General features: G+C 42.1%; 1 protein-coding gene across 9 annotated transcripts in view; it reads right to left on the bottom strand.

Moving 5' to 3' along the window:
- Positions 1–21,071, bottom strand: part of GALNT11 (polypeptide N-acetylgalactosaminyltransferase 11) — a 50,478-nt gene extending 29,407 nt beyond the window's left edge. For 5 of the 9 annotated variants that reach the window (XR_005371350.1, XR_005371351.1, XM_038559775.1 and 2 more), the window contains exons 1-2: positions 20,860–21,071; positions 209–541 (exon numbers count right to left, since the gene is read on the bottom strand). Coding sequence is in view for 6 of the 9 variants with exons in the window: in XM_038559775.1 (XP_038415703.1) it covers positions 209–503 (295 nt within the window). In the remaining 3 variants the exon portion in view is untranslated. Of the gene's footprint in view, positions 1–208; positions 542–5,028; positions 5,284–9,650; positions 9,803–20,535; positions 20,737–20,859 lie in introns of those variants that run through there. The other 4 variants (XM_038559778.1, XM_038559776.1, XM_038559777.1 and 1 more) reach the window with 4 other exon arrangements.
- Between the last annotated feature and the right edge of the window lie 278 nt (positions 21,072–21,349).

Genomic DNA, 21,349 nt, shown 5'->3' with positions numbered 1-21,349 from the left:
TAAAGTCAGAAGTGGATAAATGAGAATATATCCCCCTGAGTCTGCAAAATCCTAGAACCTTAGTTCATTAACAATAAAATAAATTAGAGGGGGAAAATGATCCATTTCTAATCCCCTGAGCAACATGTGAGTTAAAGAATAACTGAATTTAAACTTCCAATGATTAAATAAATACTCTGACATGCTGCCAGAAGTCTAATACACTTACCCAATTCAGAAGAGAATTTTATGTTGCCTTTTTCTGGATCTTCAACATGATTATCTATCTTATCATCAATTCTGTTTACTTTGAACTGTGACTCTAATACTCGACTTGGGCCTCGAGTGAAACGGGGATAGAATTTTTTGGGAAATGGTCCATGGGGTCCGGACCCCTTGATGGGCACATTCTTAAGTGGCTGAGTCACTTCACTGAAGTTGAAATAAATAAAAAGCAAAACGGTCCAGGTTGCAGATGTAAAAAGGCATCCATAACAGAAATATCGAACTGTGACACTTCCCATTATAGACCTAGCATAGCTGAAGGGCCATCTTCAATCTCCTGAAAGAGAAGGACATCTGTTAGACCCTTCAGGATACTTGTAAATCATCCACCAAGTTCATAGTCACTGTTTTCCAAACAACCACGTAGAACTTCTCAACTATTTACTTAGGACCCCTAGGCATACCATTAATGAAGACTCAAATATATGAAGATATATAGATAGAGATGAATTAAAAAAAAGAAAAGGACCAACAATTAAAAGCACAAGCCAATGTGTTAGTGCTCGGAAAACGAAAGGCACCAAAACAGCTGACTTCTTCATGTGCCCGTGTTAATGGATATTTACCTTTGCTCTGGATTGCTATCAGTGCAGTAATTTTTTTTTTTTTTTCAGATTTTGGCTTTTCATGAAGTAAATACAAGGACCTCATGCATCATGACAGTCTATCTAAAGTCCCTTTCCACTGTAAAATTATAGGACTCTCTCAACCCAAGTACCTTAAAATCTGTTATTAAGAATAAGCAACCTATTCTTCCCCCAAGCAGCCTGAGGTGACCTCCAAAAATGGTTCGCTACTCGCTGGACCCAGAAAACCCTACAGAATCATGCAAGTCGAGAGGCTCAAATCTTCGTGTTCACTTTAAGAACACACATGAAACTGCCCAGCCATCAAGGGTATGCATATCTGAAAAGCCACCAAGTATCTGAAAGATGTCACTTTGCAGAAGCAGTTTGTGCCATTCTGTTGCTACAATGGTGGAGTTGGTAGGTGTGCACAGACCAAACAGTGGGGCTGGACACAGGTCGGTGGCCCAAGAACAGTGCTGAATTTTTACTGCACATGCTTCAAAATGCAGAGAGTAATGCTGAACTTAAGGGTTTAGATGTAGATTCTCTGTTATTGAGCACATCCAGGTGAACAAAGCCCCCAAGATGCGATGTAGAACTTACTCATGGCCGGATTAACCCATACATGAGCTCTCCAGCTCTCCCTGCCACATGAAGATGATTCTTACTGAAAAAGTACAGATTGTTCCTAAACCAGAAGAGGAGGTTGCACAGAAGAAAAAGATATCCCAGAAGAAACTGAAGAAATAAAAACTTACGGCCTGGGAGTAAATTCTGCATAGAATAAATGCAAATAAAAATAAAAATAAAAATAAGCAACCTGAAGAAAATAGTTCTACTTTCCAATCAAAGACTAAACTGCCCTAATGCCTACTCTCTAGATTCAACAGTTACAGTTAGTTCAAATTAATAACTGAGCAGAGGCAAAATTAAGCAATCTATAGCTTTGATAATAAGGTTCCCAGTGAACTCTGATACACAGCCAGATTTGGAAACCAATAGTATAATGAAAGACAAGATTAAATTCTAATCCCATTCTGTCACACACTGGCTATGTAACTTTAGACAAATTACCAAATTTCCTTAGCCTCATTTTCATCAAATGTATTCCAAGTTAATAATACTATCTTGCTAGATACTTAGAATCAAATGAAATACTCAGATTATATAAGATATGTAAAATATCAAGTACAATGATTAACACACAAAGCACAGTAATTTGCACAGGACCAAGAGATCCTCCACAAACACTGTGGCTAGTTTTTGTTTCATTTGTTCACTGTATTCCCTCACTTAATTAGCACAATGAATGGCACACAGAACCACAGAATGAAAGAATACAGCACAAATTCAAAAGCATTAATATTTTCCTCCTGAGATCTAAATTTAATATGTAATATGAATGGTATACGTGACCATCTTTTCCCTACAATGACCCATAAATCCCTACCTAATCCAGAATAACCTCTCTGACCATCTCTTCTGTTACTTCCTTCCTCATTCATTCCATTCTAGACACAGGTCTCCTCACAGGACACCAAATGCCTCAAACATACTCCCAATGGGGGATTATGCATCAGTTCTCCCCTCTGCCTAGAATACTTTTCATCCCAGCTAACTTCACCAATGTTGAATCTTTGCTTGGATATCACCTCAGTAAGTTTTTACACTACCATATTTAAAGCTGCAACTCAACCACCAAACATTAGCACTTCTGATCTTCCCCACTCTGTGCAACTTCCACCTTCCTACATAGTACATAATTACTAATTATTTATTGTCCATCCCCCCCTACTAGAATGTAAGCTTCATTAGAGCAAGAGCAAATTTTGTGTTCAATTCCTATAGCATTCCGAGTTTACAACAATGCCTGACATGTAGCAAACATTTAATAAATATTCATGGAAATTAATGAATCAATTACTGTAATACAGTTATCAATATGTTTGCTGGGTATTTATAAGCAAATATATTACTGTCATGTTCAAGCCAAGCAGTACCTTAACGCTATACAAAAAAATCAAGACCACCTAATTTCAACAGTATGAAAATAGGCAGAACAAGTCAGAGTTATTATTAGAAAAGGTACCAAAAAAAAAAAAAAAAAAGCTCTCATTGTCCAATTTCACAAATTAAGTAAAGGTCTTTGTGATAAAAACAGGAGACTACTTTCCATTTTGTCCACTGCATGATCTTAGGTTCCCTCTTGGCTACCAGGAACTATGGGTGAAATGAAAAAGTTTTCTTAAGACCTCACCCATAGGATTTGGCCAATTCTCTCCAGATTTTTCCCCGAATACCTACCCCAATCCTAACCACAACAACCCAAACATCAAGAGTCCTTGCTTCCTGAACTGTAAAATGTATTAACTCTTAACAATTCTATCACGTAGATATTATTTTCCTCAAGCTATTATTATGATAATTCTCTAGAATATTTTTACATAGTCAATGCTTATAATAAATTAAATAACTTATAAAAATGCGAGAAATTTTTAAAATCAGATCATTTATTTTATTTAATTAAACAAAACAGTCTTCAGAAACAACAAAGACACCATCAGTTTTCAGATAGGTCAGGAAGTTAACACTCAAATATGAATAAAGTACAAAGCAATTAGATACCTGTTATTTAATAAAAATAACATGCTCTTAACTACTTAAGTTAAAACATCCAAACAAAAACCAAAAGATGAAATTTTAATCTAACCTATGCTAACAAATAACAATAATGTTTTTCTCCTTTGCACTGTCTGCTATTCCTTCTATAGGCAATTACCCATGGCCTCAATGTCCAAGCCTGAAAGCCTTTAATAGGAGGGTCAAAGCAAACATTTAAGGTTAGTTAATACAAAACAACTAGTGAACAAATTCTTTCAATCATAAACTTGAGCAGTTAATAAAGCCAAAATTTCAGCAGTTAGATGTTAACATAATACATTTTTCAAAAGTTAAATGAATAAAAGGCTAACCAGCTGTGTACAGGACTTTCCAGTGAGACCAGGCAGTCATGGTCTGGTAGCTGCTAAGGGACAAGTGCCTTGTAAGCAGAGGGTCAGGGTTTCACCAAGGAGGTACAGAGGCAGCAGTCTGGGGAGAAGTACATACAATGTGCTGATTAGAAATGACAGACCACAGACATAAGCCAGACAAGGAGAAATGTAAGGACGTGGAAGAATGAATGCAGCAGGATAAAAACCTGTGCAGGGCCGAAGGACCTGAGGTCGGTCCTTGTAGGGCTGAATAATTGTTGGAGTTATACTAAAGAGAGTAACATGGAAAGACTGACTGAATGAGGTGGCTGGAAAATGAGATACCAACACTCACATTTTGGAGAGGTACAGTTAATGACAGAGGAATCCTTTCCAGATACATGAACTGGAGATGTCCCAATAAACAATGTGCCTATTGTGTAAGAGATACTATATATACCATAAGCAACCTGCCCAGAAGATAGGGGTCGTTTCTGTCTTTTCAAACCCATTATTTTACCAAGCAAAGTGTCAAGTACTAAAAATTACCAAGATTTATTTGTGTAATTCAAAATTACTCAGTGTATTTCTGTTCCAGAAGAGGTTACAGGATCTTGATTCTGTGCAATGTAAAATCTTAAGAGATGAGTATGATATATAAGATGAGCACAGCCTGGGGAACAAAGGTCCACTGTCAAGAGGAGGGGAAGGAGGAAAAGACAGCTAACCACCTTAAATAGTTTCATTAGACTTTGTCATTATTAAGCAAAATGTTCAGTATGCCAGCAAAAGCCCCAAATCTTCCATTCTTAGTCTAAGATTTCTTAATGATAAATTTGAAATCACTGCAAATTTTATAAATCAAGAGACAGTTCCATATAATTCCATGCATATCCATTTGAAAGCCTAGAAGAATAAGTTTTAAGAAAATATAACTTACTCAAATTAACTCCAGTCCCAACAGAAACGCAAACTAACCAATTATCACAGAAGAACATCATAAGAGGTCCTCAAAACAACAACAAATCAAGCCAGAGTTTCACTAGTCCTTTAAAGATCTTGGTATTAGTTATCTACTGCTATAAAACAAATTACCACAAAACAACACACATTTATTATCTCCTAATTCCTGAATGGCAAGAACCTGAGCACAGCTTAACAGGATCCTCTGCTCAGGGTCTGGCAAGACTTCAAATTAACTGTCAGCCAAACTCCATTCTCACCTGGAGATCAGATTTCCGAAGAACTGCTCCCAAACTCATCAAGTTCGTGGTAGAATTCATTTCCTTGTGGCTCTATGACAAACGGCCCTGTCAGTTGGAGGCCACCCTCACACCCTAGCAATTATTGGCAATTCCTTGCCATGGGGGCATCACGACACAGTCCCTAACTCCATCAAGTCAACAATGAGGAGTCTCTTCCAATCTGAAGATGGAGTCAGTCAGTAAGTCTATTTAGAGAGCGAGAAAGCCCCGGCTTGTGCACATGCACACAAATAGGGGAGGGGCAAGGAAAGAGGGAGAACGCATCTCAAGCAGACTTTGCACTGAGCTCTGAGCCCAATGAGGAGCTTGATCCCACAATCCTAAAATCATGACCTGAGCCAAAATCCAGAGTCGCACGGTCAACCAACTGAGCCACCCAGGCACCCCAAGATGGAGTCTTATATAATATAATCACAAGAGTGACATCCCATTATCTTTGCTATATAACCTAAGCTAACAAGAAATTGACCTTCTATCATCTCTGCCATATATGCTGTTGGTTAAAAGCAAGGCCTAGGTCCCATTTTCACTTATGTGGAGAGAATTACACAAAGTGAGGGCAGAAGGTGGCTGGAAATCTGGGGATCACCTTCCAATCTTGTTAGCCATAATGAAAAAGGACCAACAACCCTACAGACCATTCACAGAAACAGAAATACAACTGGTTCTTAACCCTGTGGGAAAAAATGCTGAACCTTGCTCATAATAAGGGAAAATAAGCAAAATAAGCCTTCACTGAGATACCATTTCCCACCTGTTGGATTTATTAAAATCCAAAAGTTTGACAACATAGTCTGATATTGAGGCTGTGGACAAACTCTTATAGGTCTCTACCCAGGGCAATTTGGCAACATCTACTAAAATTATGCATGCATTTACCCTTTGACCTAGCAATATCACTCCTCAGAATTTATACCATGTAAAAATGGGAAACAATGTATGCACAAGGCTACTCATTACAGGATTATTTCTAATAAGCAAAAGGCTGGATTCAATCCAATTGTCCATTAATGAAGGACTGGTTGAACAAATTAGGAAACCTCCACACAATAAAATATGCAGCTGTAAAAAGGAAAAAAAAATGTCTCTACCTATTACTATGGTTTTATCACTACATATGTTGCCAGGTGAAAAAAGTAAGAAGGAGAAGAGTGTACATAGAATGCTATGTATCCATATTTGTATACATAACTGCTTATAAACCAAAGGATGGATGAAGCAAAGGAAGGACAAAGCATAATACTGAGTTGGTTTCTAGCATTCTGCCATAAACCATAATATATATATATATAGAGAGAGAGAGAGAGGGAGGAAATACAATGGAAGGGCAGGACTAAAAAGCAGACTTCACATTCAGAGGTAAAGACCAGCCCTGGTCTTTACCTACGCAATCCAGAAAACTATAAAGATATGCATATAAAATATGTAAGCACAATTTAAACACATATATGCTTTTTAGTCCACTCAAAAACCAACTGATCATTGCTACCACTAGCATCTAGTGTTGTTTTATCAAAAACGCTTTCTGGCAAACTACAGAGGACACAAAGGTCCAAAATCTCATGAGATCTCACTCAATTTAAACTCCATTGGGGGGTCTAGGTGGCTCAGTTGGTTCAGCATCTAACTCTTGGTTTCGGCTCAGGTTATATATAATCTCAGGTCACGAGACTGAGCTCTGTATTTGACCCTGCATTCAGGGGCAGTTTGCTTACAAGTCCCTCCTTCTCCTTCTCCCTGCCCCTCCTACCACTCACGTGCACATACATTCTTTTTTTTTTTTTTTTTTTTATGATAGTCAGAGAGAGAGAGAGAGAGAGAGAGAGAGAGAGAGAGGCAGAGACACAGGCAGAGGGAGAAGCAGGCTCCATGCCCTGGGAGCCCGACGTGGGATTCGATCCCGGGTCTCCAGGATCGCGCCCTGGGCCAAAGGCAGGCGCTAAACCGCTGCGCCACCCAGGGATCCCGTGCACATACATTCTAATAAATAAATAAAATCAAAACAAAATTAAAAACTCTAGCATCATTATCAATTACAGTGAGGAGTATTTCTCAATAGCACAATTGTCTGAGCTAAGAAAACCCATTTTGAGATGTTTTCCATAGTCCTCTTCTACTAACAAAGAACGCGATACACACCAGCTACTAAACTATGTTCCATAAAGTAGTTAAATTACGTAAGGTTCACTAAGACAATGCCTGTTACACAATGTCACTTAACATGATACTTTAAACCATTCCATTAATCTTTAGTCATAGCCTATTAGATGCACTAAACAGTACATTTTGCTTCTGAAAATCATTAAATAATCCTCAAGAAAAGACTAACCCTGGGAACACATTAAAACTCTGTATTTTAGACATCATGCAATGTAGTGGGAATATTTTTAGCTCTGCTACTATCATAAAAAAAAGAAAAAAAATCAGAAAACATAAAGTTAAAGGAAAAAAAAACCTACCTGAAATCTCACCCTGCTAATTTTTTTTTTTATATATTCTACTTATTTTGAATCTTTCATACCATCTAAAATGTTACACTGTTATCGGCAATTGCAGAAAAATAAACAATAGAACTGGCTTAGTGGCATCATCGATAATTTTCTGTTAACTTTCCTTTATTTAAAACATTTTCCGTGGGGACCCTGGGTGGCTCAGTGGTTAAGCGCATCTGCCTCTGGCTCAGGGCATGATCCCGGAGTCCCAGGATTGAGTCCCATATCGAGCTCCCTTCAGGAAGCCTGCTTCTCCCTCTGCCTATGTCTCTCTCTGTATCTCTCATGAATAAATAAATAAAATCTTTAAAAAAAAAAATAATAAGTGTTAAGGCTTTGAATAAAATATGGCCTTTCCTTTTAACCTCAGACGCAAAAGGGGATATTTTAGCACATTAAAAGGAAAGCTATTTTAATTCCATTAATTTGTCAAAAACTTGAGAATAAAATTTAAACAATGAACAAGTATTCTAGGAGCACAATCGGAAAAACTTTTTCCTTTGCCAATCTCTAACTAGTCTGAATTCATCTGCCCAACGTCCAACTTCTGTTATGACAGGAGTAATGAGATCATAGTACCTAACTCACACACAACACAGCTTTCGTTTGCCTTCAACAAAAAATAATTTTTATAACGTTTAAGATTTGAGAGCGAGTGAGTGAGCATGTGAGCATGCCTCGCATGAGCAGGGGGAGGCACAAGGGGACAAGCAGACTCCCTGCTGAGTGCAGCACCTGACTCAGCTCAATCTCAGCACCCTAAGATCATGACCTGAGCCAAAGTCAAATGCTCTAACAACTGAGCCACCCAGGCGCCCCTAAAATGTCTATTTTTGTATGGCAAGTATTTACCTTTCCATAGTTTCTGGCTATTTTCTTGTTGGTCTGTTCTATATTTCAAGTTGTCAAACAGCAAACATCCATTAGCTTTTTCCATAAGAGACACATTCATATTTTAAGTGAGCTCAGTCATGTGAGTACAAATGTTGATTTACAACAGTGCCCTTCCCACTGTGATTTTCCTGTGAAATTACCAGGTGATGACAACACAGAAAACATTTCTCATTCCTTATCTACCTGAAAGATTACTGAAATAGGAAAAGGTTCAGAGCAAATTCCAGACATTATATGCTTTCCCAGGAATAACCCTGACATCCCTCAGGCATTTATGAATCTCCTCTCAATAACAAAATCAAAGAGAACATAAACAAACATAGTGTTTATTGTCTATATACTATACTTCAAATGCAGAGGAAAACCACATGGTAATGTTAATGGGAGAAAGCACCAAATTTAATTAAACAGGAAAGAAGGAAAAGGAAACTAAATGGACAGCTAATATGACAAAGCATGTAAACCAATCTTGGAACACCTGCTTGGTCAGAGGCTGACCATTATGCTTTAATATACTCTCTGATCAAATGCCCAAGTAGAAAGTAGCAGCTCTCCCTGGTTAAGGCTTGGGGAAGACAATGGGGAGAAAATGCCCATAGCCTCATGAGGGGCCTGCACAACATACACATATGTCAGGGCATTATGAAAGTCGAGATCTAACTACATACTCTACTGTATATAGTTATAGTTTATTATGATCTCTCATATTTTAATGAATTCATTTCTGGCCCCATGTATCTGATCAAGATCAGCAGATGCAATCAGGAAATGCCCTGACAGCAGCTTTTCCTCAATCCCAACAAAGAGTCGGTATCACATTAATGCAGGAGTCATAAAATCAAATGCAGTCAGAAACTAGGCAGATAAATAGATGTATCAGCCAGGGAGGAAACAAAAGCGTGGCAAGGTATGTCCCCCCCCCTCCCCACCTAAAGAAAGTCAAATTTAAAAACTGCAGAAGTTCAGCTGATTAGCCTCTAGACTGCAACTCCTCAGGGGTGTATAGAATGAATACGCAGCCCCCACAATTATGAAAACTGTTATTTCTTGTTCCCATTTATGCCCATAAAAAGAATTAAACCCAAAGTACATCAGATGAAAATGAAATAAGTGAACAGGAAAAAGGATGGTTACTAGAAGGTAAGCGTTCTGAGATATCCAAATAACTAAGGAACTAAATGGCTTTAAACATACCCGCTATAAAGAGGCATCTGTGTACCCACGATCCACATGGCCTTCTACAGCCAGCTTCGTTTCTGGACCAAGGAGTATGAGGAGAGCTGACTCGCCTTAAACCACGACTAGTGAGTGTGTCACTCTGCTAGTGTGTCGGGAGTCTCCTGGAGTGGACAGTGCTGACAAAGTAGCTTACGTAGACAAGTATGCAAATCAAAACCAACAAAAACAGAACAAAATACTAGTCCTGAATGTAAAACAGAGAGAGAAAAAACAAATCTTTTTTCCTCTTGATCTTAGAGTAATTAGTAACTTGCTTTAAGAACATGCAGCTAGGAAGGGGAGTAACTGAGATCTGAATCCAGGTCATCTGAGGTCAGACCCATGTCCTTAAGCATTTTGTTATACCACCTGTAAGAAGAGGCCAGTGATCTCCTGGTTGGCATCCTTTAAAAAATAGAAGTCATCCAGTAACTTACTTAAACATAAATTTATGTTTCCCACAAGATTAAAGATATGGGTACCCCCTGCCCTTGGAGTTACCTAAAACAATCGTATGTCCAGGTGTCTGTGAGTAGTACTAGTCCCCCCTTGTTCTCCAAAAAGAGCCCTCGCTGGCACCCCAAGCACACTTCTGTTCCTGAGGTGAGCATGCCCTTCACCTGGGAGAGGCTTTCAGATAAGGGGGTCCAGGGCAAATAGGGGAGGAACTACCTGTGACCTTAACACAGAAGGGCTGGGGAGAGGCTCTTGTTCCCACCTGACATTCCTGTCTGAATTTCCTGCATTACAGAATCATTTCTTTAAGCCTGGAAAGCTTATCTTGTTGATCATATTTTCTTATCTCCATGGATTTCAATCCAAATAGCAGTTTTATCTTTTCTTCTAATCAAAATCTTTGGAACCCCAGAATAAATTAAATAAAAGTAATAAAAGACCATGTAATTCTTCATGTGAGAGAAACATTTATCCTCAGCAGAATGCTGAAAACTACTGCTAAAGTTGGAAAGGGAGGAAGGGAGGAAGGACAGCAGGCAGGCAGCAAGCAAGCAAACTTACTCTAAGGAAAATGAATCCTAGACTATGACCTACAAGCAGAAAACTTTTTTAAAAACACCTTATCTCCCACTTGGGGATCTGTTTACTCCATGGACTGGTATCTTGCCAGTTTTCAAAGTTCTCAGCCATCTTCTCTTCAAATATTCCCCTACTCTATTCTCCTCTGCTAGGATTCCAAACACACGTTGCACTTTCTCACTACATATTTCTTACAATCTTCAGTTTTCCAGAATCTTCCTCTCTCATACTTCATTCAAGGAAGTTTCTTCTGATCTTTCAGTTCATTACTTTTCTAATCTATTAATCCACTGAATCCTCAATTTGAGTTTTTGTATTTAGATCTAGTATTCAGTCATGTCTTTTTCAAATCTGTTCTGTCCCTTTGCTGATTCCTTACGGAGATGTTCAAGTTCAGCTTTTATCTCCATAAACATCCTAAACAATATTTTATAGTCGGTCTGCTAATTCCAGCATCTAATAACGTGGCTGTTTCTATTGCCTGTTGCTTGTGTGGGTTCTTGTTCAGGTTGTCTTCTGGTGCACCTGGTTACGCTGATTTGATTTTGTGGGGGCTCTATTTGAAAAATCATCCCAGAAACAACCTGAGACTTAAGATGTTATCTTCCTCTGGAGAGCATCTTCATTTGCTTCTGTTAAGTGTCTACCACCACCAGCAATCTGAGAAAGGAGGTATACTAAACTCCCCACACGACACAGAATTTCATTTCAAGCAAGCATGGTATACACTCAGTCCACCTGAATTTCAGCCTACAGCCTTTCAAGATTCACCAGGATCCTCACCCTGGACTCCAACTTCTCTTCCCCTACTGTGTATGTCAATACACTGCTTGGCCTTTCCATAGTATAGCAAATACCAAGGACAAGAGCAGCCCCAAGCAAGGTGTTCATCTCTCTGGATTTCTATTATCTCCCAATCTCAATCCAGTAATTCTTTACTATCTTGTGAATTCTCTGACGCTTTTCAGCATTGACTGGTTTGGACTAGGATCCCCCATCTACCATTACCAGAAGCACAAGGCCAGGGTCTAAGCTACTGCTATTCTATTTCAAAGTGAACAAGGCTAGGTATCACCAAAAAGAGAACATGAAAAAATCATGTGACAGAATCTTGAGCATTTTTTCAGAGAACTCATTTCGGAGTGCAATCTGCCACCTCAAGGGGTTTAGAAAGCTGACAAACCAACTAATCAATGGGGCAAATGGCCAATTTATACCACAGCTCATCCTGTTGGATCAAGCCATGGGAAATCACTACAGCAGACACTGTCATTTGCACATCGTCCCAAGTCTTACCATCCTGCACAGGTCTGACTTCCAACTACCAGCATCTGCATCTCTGGCCCCTGGAACCAACCTGCCCATATACAGGGCAGACCCAAAAGTATATGGGAACATGTACCTTCCTTCGGGCAGCCTTCAACAACGGTGGGGAAAAATATCTCAGCTCCCTTCCATGCTTGCCCTGGAGGTAACTCTGACATTTGGATTCTACACCGGCTCTCAGAGTTCTCCAGTATGAGTCAGCTTTAGTTGCCCACAGTAGAAAATAGCTTGAAATCTGTACCTTTTTCTAACTTACTCTCCTATCTCTCTCACTTCCTCTTCTGCTACTGGTGTGTCCTGAGATTACCTCACAAATAAAATAAGGTGAATTTAAATTTTTATCTCAGGATCTGCTTCTGGAGAAACCCATACTAATAAAATCAAGTTTCAGGAGAAAAGAAACAGCTTGACAAATTCTTATATATACTAATTTTTTATTTCTAGGTAGAAAATTTAATAAAGACAGGGCCTGCATAGCTTTCACTGCCTATAAAATGCAAAATAGTGCATATGAAAAGTTTTTCTGAAAAGCTGCAAGATATTTTTTATAGTTGCAAGAAAAGAACATTTGAAAGTGATAAGCTTTTCTAAGGAAAGCAAAAGCTCTTGGGCAGTATAGCTTGAAATCATTATTAACTAAGTGATAAATATGAAATATCAAATGTAGTCTGTATAATCAAATCTAGATATAATACCAGAGTCCTGGATCTATGCATATAGTTAGTTCACTTAAGATAACAAGTCATAAATCCAAAGTTAAAAAGAGTAACTTCTGCTTCCAGTTCCAACATGAAAACTTATAAGCCATCACTCCCATTCTTACAAGAAAAAGCTGGACAAACTGAAAATCAATGACACTTCTGACCATCAAAGAACTGCAGTTACAGGGTAAACTGCCATCCCAAACCTAGAGACACACAGCTAAAACCTTCTTACCTGGAACAGAAGCTAGAGCCACAAACTGGTACTGCAGACTGTGTGACCTGGCATGAGAGTGAAAAACTCCGGGGAAGCAGTTGAGGCGGAGGCCCACAGACTTCGTGGGCTTCACCTCCAGGAACCCTACCAGGTCCTCGCAGTGAAGGTGGAGATACAGAAAGGTCCCCTCTGACTCTGACAGGGGGAGGGGGAAGAGTAATCATTGTGAAACGCCTTGGAGCTGTCTCCAAGGCAAAGGCATTGGCTCCAGGGGAAGACAACTGTCAGAGCTTTCTTAGAGTTGGGAAAGCACATTCTCTCACTCCAGCCCTTACTAGCCTTCCAGGAAACAGGCTGGGAACTCCCACAGCAAGGGAGGGAGTAGGCTGCAGGGGGAGAAAGCTACACCACTGGCAAACACTTGGGAAGGACATATCTGCATATTATAGAACTCTCACCCTCCCTAAAACGTGACCACCACACCAACAGGCTCCAAATATAATCAAGGTAGGTTACAGCTGAAAGAGCTGCAAGATGCAGACTCTCGGGATAAGGGTACTCAGAAAATCCCAAAGTCAAAAGGGCAGATAAAAACAAGGACATTATGGGATGCCTCGGTGGCTCAGCGGTTGAGCATCTGCCTTTGGCCCAGGGGTTGATCCTGGAGTCCCGGGATCCAGTCCCACATCGGGCTCCCTACATTGAGCCTGCTTCTTCCTCTGCCTGTGTCTCTGTCATGAACAAATAAAAAAAAAAAAGAAAAGAAACTTGGATCTACACAAAGAACTTAGGAGAAGAAAACAATGAGATTTTTTTTTAATTATTTTTTATTCATGAGAGAGACACACACAGAGTGAGAGAGGCAGAGACACAGGCAGAGGGATAAGCAGGCTCCACGCAGAGAGCCTGATGCGGGACTCGATCCAGGGTCTCCAGGATCACACCCTGGGCTGCAGGTGGCGCTAAACCGCTGCGCCACCGGGGCTGCCCGATTTTTCTTATTTTTAATTGAGCTAAAAGAAACTGTTCAAAGTAACATATGTCACAATACACGGAGTGATCCTAGCATACTGGTAAGTGAATGAATGACAACAATGTCACAGGGATGGGAGGGGAAAAACTGAATGGTCAGTATTAATGAGGTACCTGTACAACACTGTCTGCAATACACTGTTACATGAAGGCAGATTCAAACTAACTAGTTTAAAAAACACATCGTAAACCACCAAAAATTTCTTTACAAGAAGTATGACTGATTTGTTATGTGGAGGTAAAATAATGGTCCCCCAGTGATAACCATATCCCTGGAATTAAAAGTTGCTAATCACCTGACCTTAAAATAGATTGTCTTGGATTATCTGGATGGACCCAGTGTAACCTCAGGGTCCTTAAATGCGGAAGGAGGAGACAAATGAGATCAGAATGATGCAATGTAAGAGGAACTCAACCGGCTATTTGTTTTTTTTTTAATTTTATTTATGATAGTTACACACACACACAGAGAGAGAGAGAGAGAGAGGCAGAGACATAGGCAGAGGGAGAAACAGGCTCCATGCACTGGGAGCCCGACGTGGGATTCGATCCCGGGTCTCCAGGATCGCGCCCTGGGCCAAAGGCAGGCACCAAACCGCTGCGCCACCCAGGGATCCCTCAACCGGCTATTCTGGCTTTCAAAACCTGGAAGAGGGCCAAAAGCCAAGGACTACATGGTGTGCTGAGAAGTGGAGCTGGAGTACAGAATTAGGAATGAGGGGGCGGGGCAGCAGATCATTTCCTCAGCACCAGAGCTCTCATTTCAGGGATGTGAAACCCCCCAGCATCCTTTGGAATGAAGGTGCAGGGTTTGTTTTTTTTTTAAGATTTTATTTATTTATCTGAGAAAGAGAGAGCAAGCACAAGTGGAGAGCAATGAGCTGGGGAAACGGCAGTCCTACATCTCAGGTTACCAGGGAGCAGAAGAAAGTGGGATAGCAAGCAGCTATTATTTATAAGGTGGTTGTGGCAGAGGTCGCTAACTTCTCCCAGGTTCACTTGAAGTGGTTATTTTAAATCATGCTCCGGGAAACACAAAGCAGGAACTTGTGGTGGACATCCTCAACTCAAGGCCTTACTTAAATGTCCAGACTCTGGGTATGAGTAGGGTTATCCTAAATGTAAAATGCCTAGGCAGCACCTCAGAAACACAAAAAACAATTTTCCCTAAAAGGTGCTTTTCTCAAAAGTTGTTTTTCTCATCACAGTTGATCCCGTGATGCCCAGAAATCAATCTTTAGAGAAAATCATAGGCACTATTTGGACAGTGGAGATAGTAAAAGCCACTGAATGGTTAAAAGGTCACTCAGTGCATGAAACATCTGTGCGAAGCAAAAATACCAATCGGCAATATCAATAGACAAAAGTTAAAATCCTGTCTGTAACCATTCTCTCCAATTGCTGGGATTCAGCGGAGAAAATAAAAGCCCTCGGATAAAGGTTAAATTAATACCTCATTAACAACCATGAGTGACTTCAGTATTTTCATGGATATGAATGTAAGAAATATAAATATACAAACCTGCGGCTTTAACAACTGTAATACGACCCTTTGAATTAGTTACATGTATAGATAATTAAATTCTTCATATAAAAGTTAAAAAAAAAAAAAGCCCTGGGTGAGATCATGGATTACTTGTACCTGTTCAGCCTTACTGATTTGTTGTTGTACATCCAATACAGTGGCAACTAGCTTAGTCCATCTGAGGGGTAGCGGCAGACTCCTAATATGGTGAGGATGAATACCACCATACACTTCTGACATGAGGCAGATCGGAGGTCCTGTTCAGCAATTTTTAAGGGTGGTCCCAGGGAGATTAAAGTACATTGGTATGAACAGACAGGACTACCTGGGGGCTGGCATGTGTTAGGGGTTGACAGAAAGAGAAGTACACAGACGTGTGAAGGCTCCAAGGCACTGGGCCCACAGTGAACACCAAATGCTTGATCAAGGAAGCTGAAATCAGTTGGGGATCCCCCTGGATGGCTAGATCACCTAGCCCAAGACTGGGGATTATGTTCATTGGGATGAGGTGAGGGTCATATTCATCTGTGTAGTGCTGCTGCCGGGCCGGATATGGAGGATTATAAAGGGCACGTGGGGGTTTCTAGCCAGATGCCACAAACTGCATTGCAAAGTATCCTGCATGGGAGCCACTAAACATCACAGAGTGGCCATGTAAGCTGCAGGGACATGTGAGGTACCTTCTGTTGAGCAAATGGGACAGGGTCAATAAATCAGCCACTAGGCCACTAACTCTGGAAACATGCCCAGGAATTACGGTGGCCCAAGAAATGAGCTTCAATTTCAGCCTACTATATAAAAATATTAAGTCTATGGGAGGGCGTGAACAGCAGAATTGTAGAGCCCTGAGTGGTGATCATGGGGAAGGGCCCCGTTGGGGTGGCACAGGGAAGTGCTCCTGCAGCTGTGGTTCTGGAGGGCATAGAGGGGGATGCTGTGGATGCTGTGGTAGTGGCAGCACCTGTATCTGTTAAGGGGGCCTCCCAAAAGAAATTAAATTCACTAATTCTCAGTAGGATCCAACATGGGCCAGTCCAATGGGTACAGAAAAGGCAAACAACTAAGCAAAGGGTTTAAAGGCGTCCTCTAAAAGTTGTGAGACTCAACACACGTCTTGGCCTTCAAAGCTTACAGGTGCAGTGGAGAGCAGCATGGCAATCCAAGTACCATCTCACATTTGAGCAGCAAGCACTGCAGTAGTGAAAGTGTCCTATGGTACACATATAGCGCTGCAAAATGTCATTCAATGGGACTGTCACAAGCAGTCAGTTCAGCATCCAAATCCTAGAAAGTGCTTGCCATCAACAGCCACTATGTCTCCTTGGTGTCATCTCTCCTTACTGGAAGGCTGTGGAGGCAGTACTCAATATAAGGTTGGGTCCTGTGATGTTGTGGGCTAGGATGTTGCCATCTCCAGTGTTGTCACAGGTGGAGGGAGCTCCCTCAGCGATGGCTCTCCCAAGTAGGGGAATTGAGAGGCAGGAGATCTAACAGGGTCACGTAGATTTGGGATGCCCTGATTAAGGTTTGTTTGCACCACTGGGAGCATTAACAAGTACCACAAATTTTCAATAAATTTGGGGGGGTCCCCAGAGGCACACCTCACAAACAACTGAGTGGTGCTATCCTCTGTGGCATAGGAGGTCTCTACCAGTGAAGAGTAAAGGTTAGAGACACACATGAAGCCTTGTTTTAAAGAAAATTTATGGATCCCTGGGTGGCTCAGCGGTTTAGCGCCTGCCTTTGGCCCAGGGCGTGATCCTGGAGACCCAGGATCAGGTCCCACATCGGGCTCCCTGCTAGGAGCCTGCTTCCTCCCTCTGCCTGTGTCTCTGCCCCTCTCTCTCTCATGAATAAATAAATAAAATCTTAAAAAAAAGAAAAAAGAAAAAAGAAAAAAAAGACCAGAGAGGGCTGCCTGGGTGGCTCAATCAGTTAAGCATCTGCCTTCCACTTAGGTCATGATCCCAGGGAACCTGCTCCTCCCTCTCCCGCTCCCCGTGCTTGTGCGCGCTGCCAAATAAATAAATAAAATCTTTAAGAATAAACAAATAGATGAAGATAAGGGATTAGCGGAGCACCTGGGTGGCTCAGTTGGTTAAGTGTCCGACCCTTGGTTTCAGGCAGGTCATGATCTCAGGGTCATGAGATTGAGCCCCATGTTGAGTTCCACGCTCAGCAGGAAGTCCGCTTGGGATTCTCCCTCTCCCTCTCTAGTCACTCTCCCCTTATGCCCATGCACACACATGTATTCTCTCTCTAGAATAGAATAAATAAAATCTTTAAAAATGAGAAAGACTAGAAGTCAGAATGAATTTTTTTATACAGCTAAAATAATCTAATCCTATGACACCTGAGATTTGCTTCAAATTAACCAACAGGAAGTAAGACAAGTGGGGTCACACATGAAAAAAAGACTATGAAAAACTTGAAGAAAATTTCTTTTAGAAGCTGATGTTTAAGCTTGGCTTTAAAAAATTAGCTTTCAATGGCCAAATGCTGAAAAATTTCAAGGAGAAAGTTCAAGTCTTGGAAAATTGCAACACGTATTTGTTTTTAGTTTTCCAAATAGAAGAGCAAGTAGAACTCACTGTAACGAATAGATTGGCTGGTTAAGACTGCTGGAAGGCAATTACTTCTATGAAGACAGGCTGGGGCTCTGACTCTGAGGATGAGAATTAACTTGTTCTGCATGCAAAATAAAACTAGCGTCTTTAAGCAAGTGTATCTTAAGAAAATTCTAGCAGTAGTGTATAAAATGGTTTGGGACAGAGGAAAAAAAAAAAGCTAGAACCAGTAAGTCCAGTTAGAAAAATTCTAGTAAGGGAAGCCTGGGTGGCTCAGTGGTTTAGAGCGTGCCATTGGCCCAGGGCATGATCCTGGAGTCCTGGGATCAAGTCCCACATTGGGAACCTGCTTCTCCCTCTGCCTGTGTCTCTGACTCTCTCTCTCATATGAATAAATAAATAATATCTTTAAAAAAAGAAAAATTCGGGCAGCCCCAGTGGCATAGCAGTTTAGCACCGCCTGCAGCCCGGGATCGAGTCCCACGTCGAGCTCCTTGCATGGAGCCTGCTTCTCCCTCTGCCTGTGTCTCTGCCTCCTTCTCTCTCTCTCTCTCTCTCTCTCTGTGCCTCTATGAATAAATAAATAAAATCTTTAAAAAAAAAAAAAAAAAGGAAAGAAAAATTCCAATAAGAGGCAATCATGGGGAGCTCCCCTCTTTGCTGGATGAGATGCTGCCCAATTCATGACTCGTTTAACAAAGCCAATTAGACAAAAAAAAAAAAAAAAAGAGGCAATCATGGCTCCATCCAGAGCTGTGGAAGTGAGTGGCAGGGAGGGTCAGAGACAGAACCGTCTGCACTTGTCACTTCGTCTGCACTTGTCACTTCGACAGGACATGAGTCCCTAAGGGAGAAAGGGAACAAAACAACTCCCAGCTTTCAAGTCTTGGTGACAGGGAGCAGGGGGAGACCACGCTTGAGAGGATTAGCAGAAAAGGAATTTTGTTTTGGATATGCTGCACTGTAAAGAAATTCAAAAGAAAGAAATTGAAAAAACTTGAAATTCAAATCTAAGCCTCAAAGAGTAAAGTAAAAATGAACACCAAAATTTTAGTTCAAGTTCCACAGAAATAATAGAAGAGGGCTTAAGTAATGGATTGGGGGGCAAGAACCGAATCTCTGGGGACATGTATGTTTAAAAAAAACCTGTGGAAAAGGAAGTGCTTATAAAGGACGTGAGAAAGATCACAAAATTGAGACCTTATAAGAGGGTGTACTGACCAACAACATAAGGTGTCACAAAGATTTAGAGGTCAAGCCAGCAGGAGTTGAGGTGGGGCCATCAGATGTAGCCACTGCTAGGCATGAAGGTCTTAAGAAAGAAGTTTTAAAAAATGTGAAAGGTTAGAGGCTCACCATGTATGAAATTTGAAAACACTACATGAAAAAAGCCCAACACAAAAGAACAAATATTGTATGACTCCACATGCATGAGATATCTAGAGCAGTCAAATTCAGAGAGACAGGGCCTGGGAGAAGGGGGAAATGGGAAGTTATTGCTTAATGGTTCCAGAGCTTTTGCTTGGAGTGACTAAATCGTTTTGGAAGTAGTGGGGTGATGACACAATACTGTGAAAGTACTTAATGTAGCTGAATTGTGCACTAAAAAACGGTTAAAATGATAAATTTCATGTTGTGTAGATTTTACCGCACACACACATACACACACACAAAAGTAAAAAAACACTAAACTAAAAAAACTAAGTACAACCCAAATTGCAAGGAACAAACAGGACTGAAATTGTCGATAGATGTGAAAATTGCGGATTCCTCTTTCACCACCTTGAACTTGTAAAGCTCAACTGATACATACTGAGGGTGGAGAGAGAGGGTTTTTTTCCTACTTTTCTTAAGGCAGGGTAGATTCCCACACCCAAATTTCTAGATAAACGGGAAGTTGAGTGGAGTCAAACACACTGAAAAGTCAGGCCCAAACCTGTGATTTGGGAGAGGAGAGTGCATAGTAGTACCACGAAAAACATATTCCAAGTCATAATTTCATTTTATATTAGGAAAACCAACAAACCACACAACTGCTTTCTAAGTAAATAAATAAATATGCTGACCCAAATTTTCTTTGATGGTGAAAATAAGGGACAACTGGTCTATCACGAGTATATCTGTATTCCTCACTGAAGTCTTTCCGAACTGGAGGACAGGGACTTGCTATTTTTAGATTTATCCAAACGGCACAGAATTTAAGAACGTGGGACACTGTACAAGACAAATAACCCAATTTCTCCAACAGAAAGAGAAAAGGACCTGGCGGCACGTTAACCAAATGCCGCGTGTGGCCCCGGTCAACAAGCATAAATATAAGTTGTTGATCCTTCCCGAGAAATATGAGCTGCCTGGATGGGGGTGGGGGGGAGGGAGGGAGGGGGGGCCGAGGAGGAGGGAGGACCGACGCGGTGCATCCTCCACTCCTCTCCTCTCCGCGTTTGAGCGGGTCCGTTACCATTGCTGCCGCACCACTTCCTCCTGGAAGACCGAGCCGCGGGGCTCCGGCTCTCGTTAAGGGAAACAGCGGCGGGAGCCCCGGGCCCACGGCTCCGCGACCTCCGCCGCCGCCCGCAGGAGCTCGCCGGGCCCCGGGGCGGTCACTGCGTCAACACCCAGTCCCCGGGGGCAGTGCTCGCGCGGTCGGACTCTGCAGCCGGGCACCGCCGTCAGCTCTCGGGGTCTCGGGGCCGCGCGCCGGAGCCGCTCGCCTGAGGCGCAGAGGGGACGACGGAGGCCGCGCGGGCTCAGACCCCGCCGCGCCGGGCCGCGCGCTACTCACCCCGACGCCGGCAGCGCAGGACTCCGGCCTTCTGGGACTCGGGCCGTGGCATTTTCCCTCCCGCCACAGCCCGGGTCCGAGCCGCATGAGCCACGGCGAGCGGAGCAGCCCGGGAAGAACCGCTGCAGCGCGCGCGGTGGCGGCCACGGGCTCACCCAGTGCCCGCGCCGCAGTCCCGGACCGAGCGCGCGTGCCCTTGGGGCCACGTGACGGAAGGCCCCGCCCCGCGCACTCGGGTGACGTCACCGTCCGCGCCTGGCTGGGGCGCCCCGCGGCGTCGACGTGCCCCAGAGAGCCCGGGGGTTCCCGGCTTGGTGGCGGCCCTGAGGGTGTGGGACCGGCACGTGGGGGGGGGTTGTCCTCGTAGGAAAAGGCCTTGTGAAGGACAAGTGGGCTTGCACATGTTAAAGATGCTCAACTTCAGCCTTACATGAGAGAGAGGCAGAGACATAGGCCGAGGGAGGAGGCTCCCTACGGGGATCCTGATGCG

The sequence above is a fragment of the Canis lupus genome, chromosome 16 (genome assembly GCF_011100685.1).
Source record: "Canis lupus familiaris isolate Mischka breed German Shepherd chromosome 16, alternate assembly UU_Cfam_GSD_1.0, whole genome shotgun sequence".
Lineage (NCBI taxonomy): Eukaryota > Metazoa > Chordata > Mammalia > Carnivora > Canidae > Canis > Canis lupus.
Note: the sequence above shows the minus strand (reverse complement) of the source record. Positions and strands in the feature narration are given on the sequence as shown.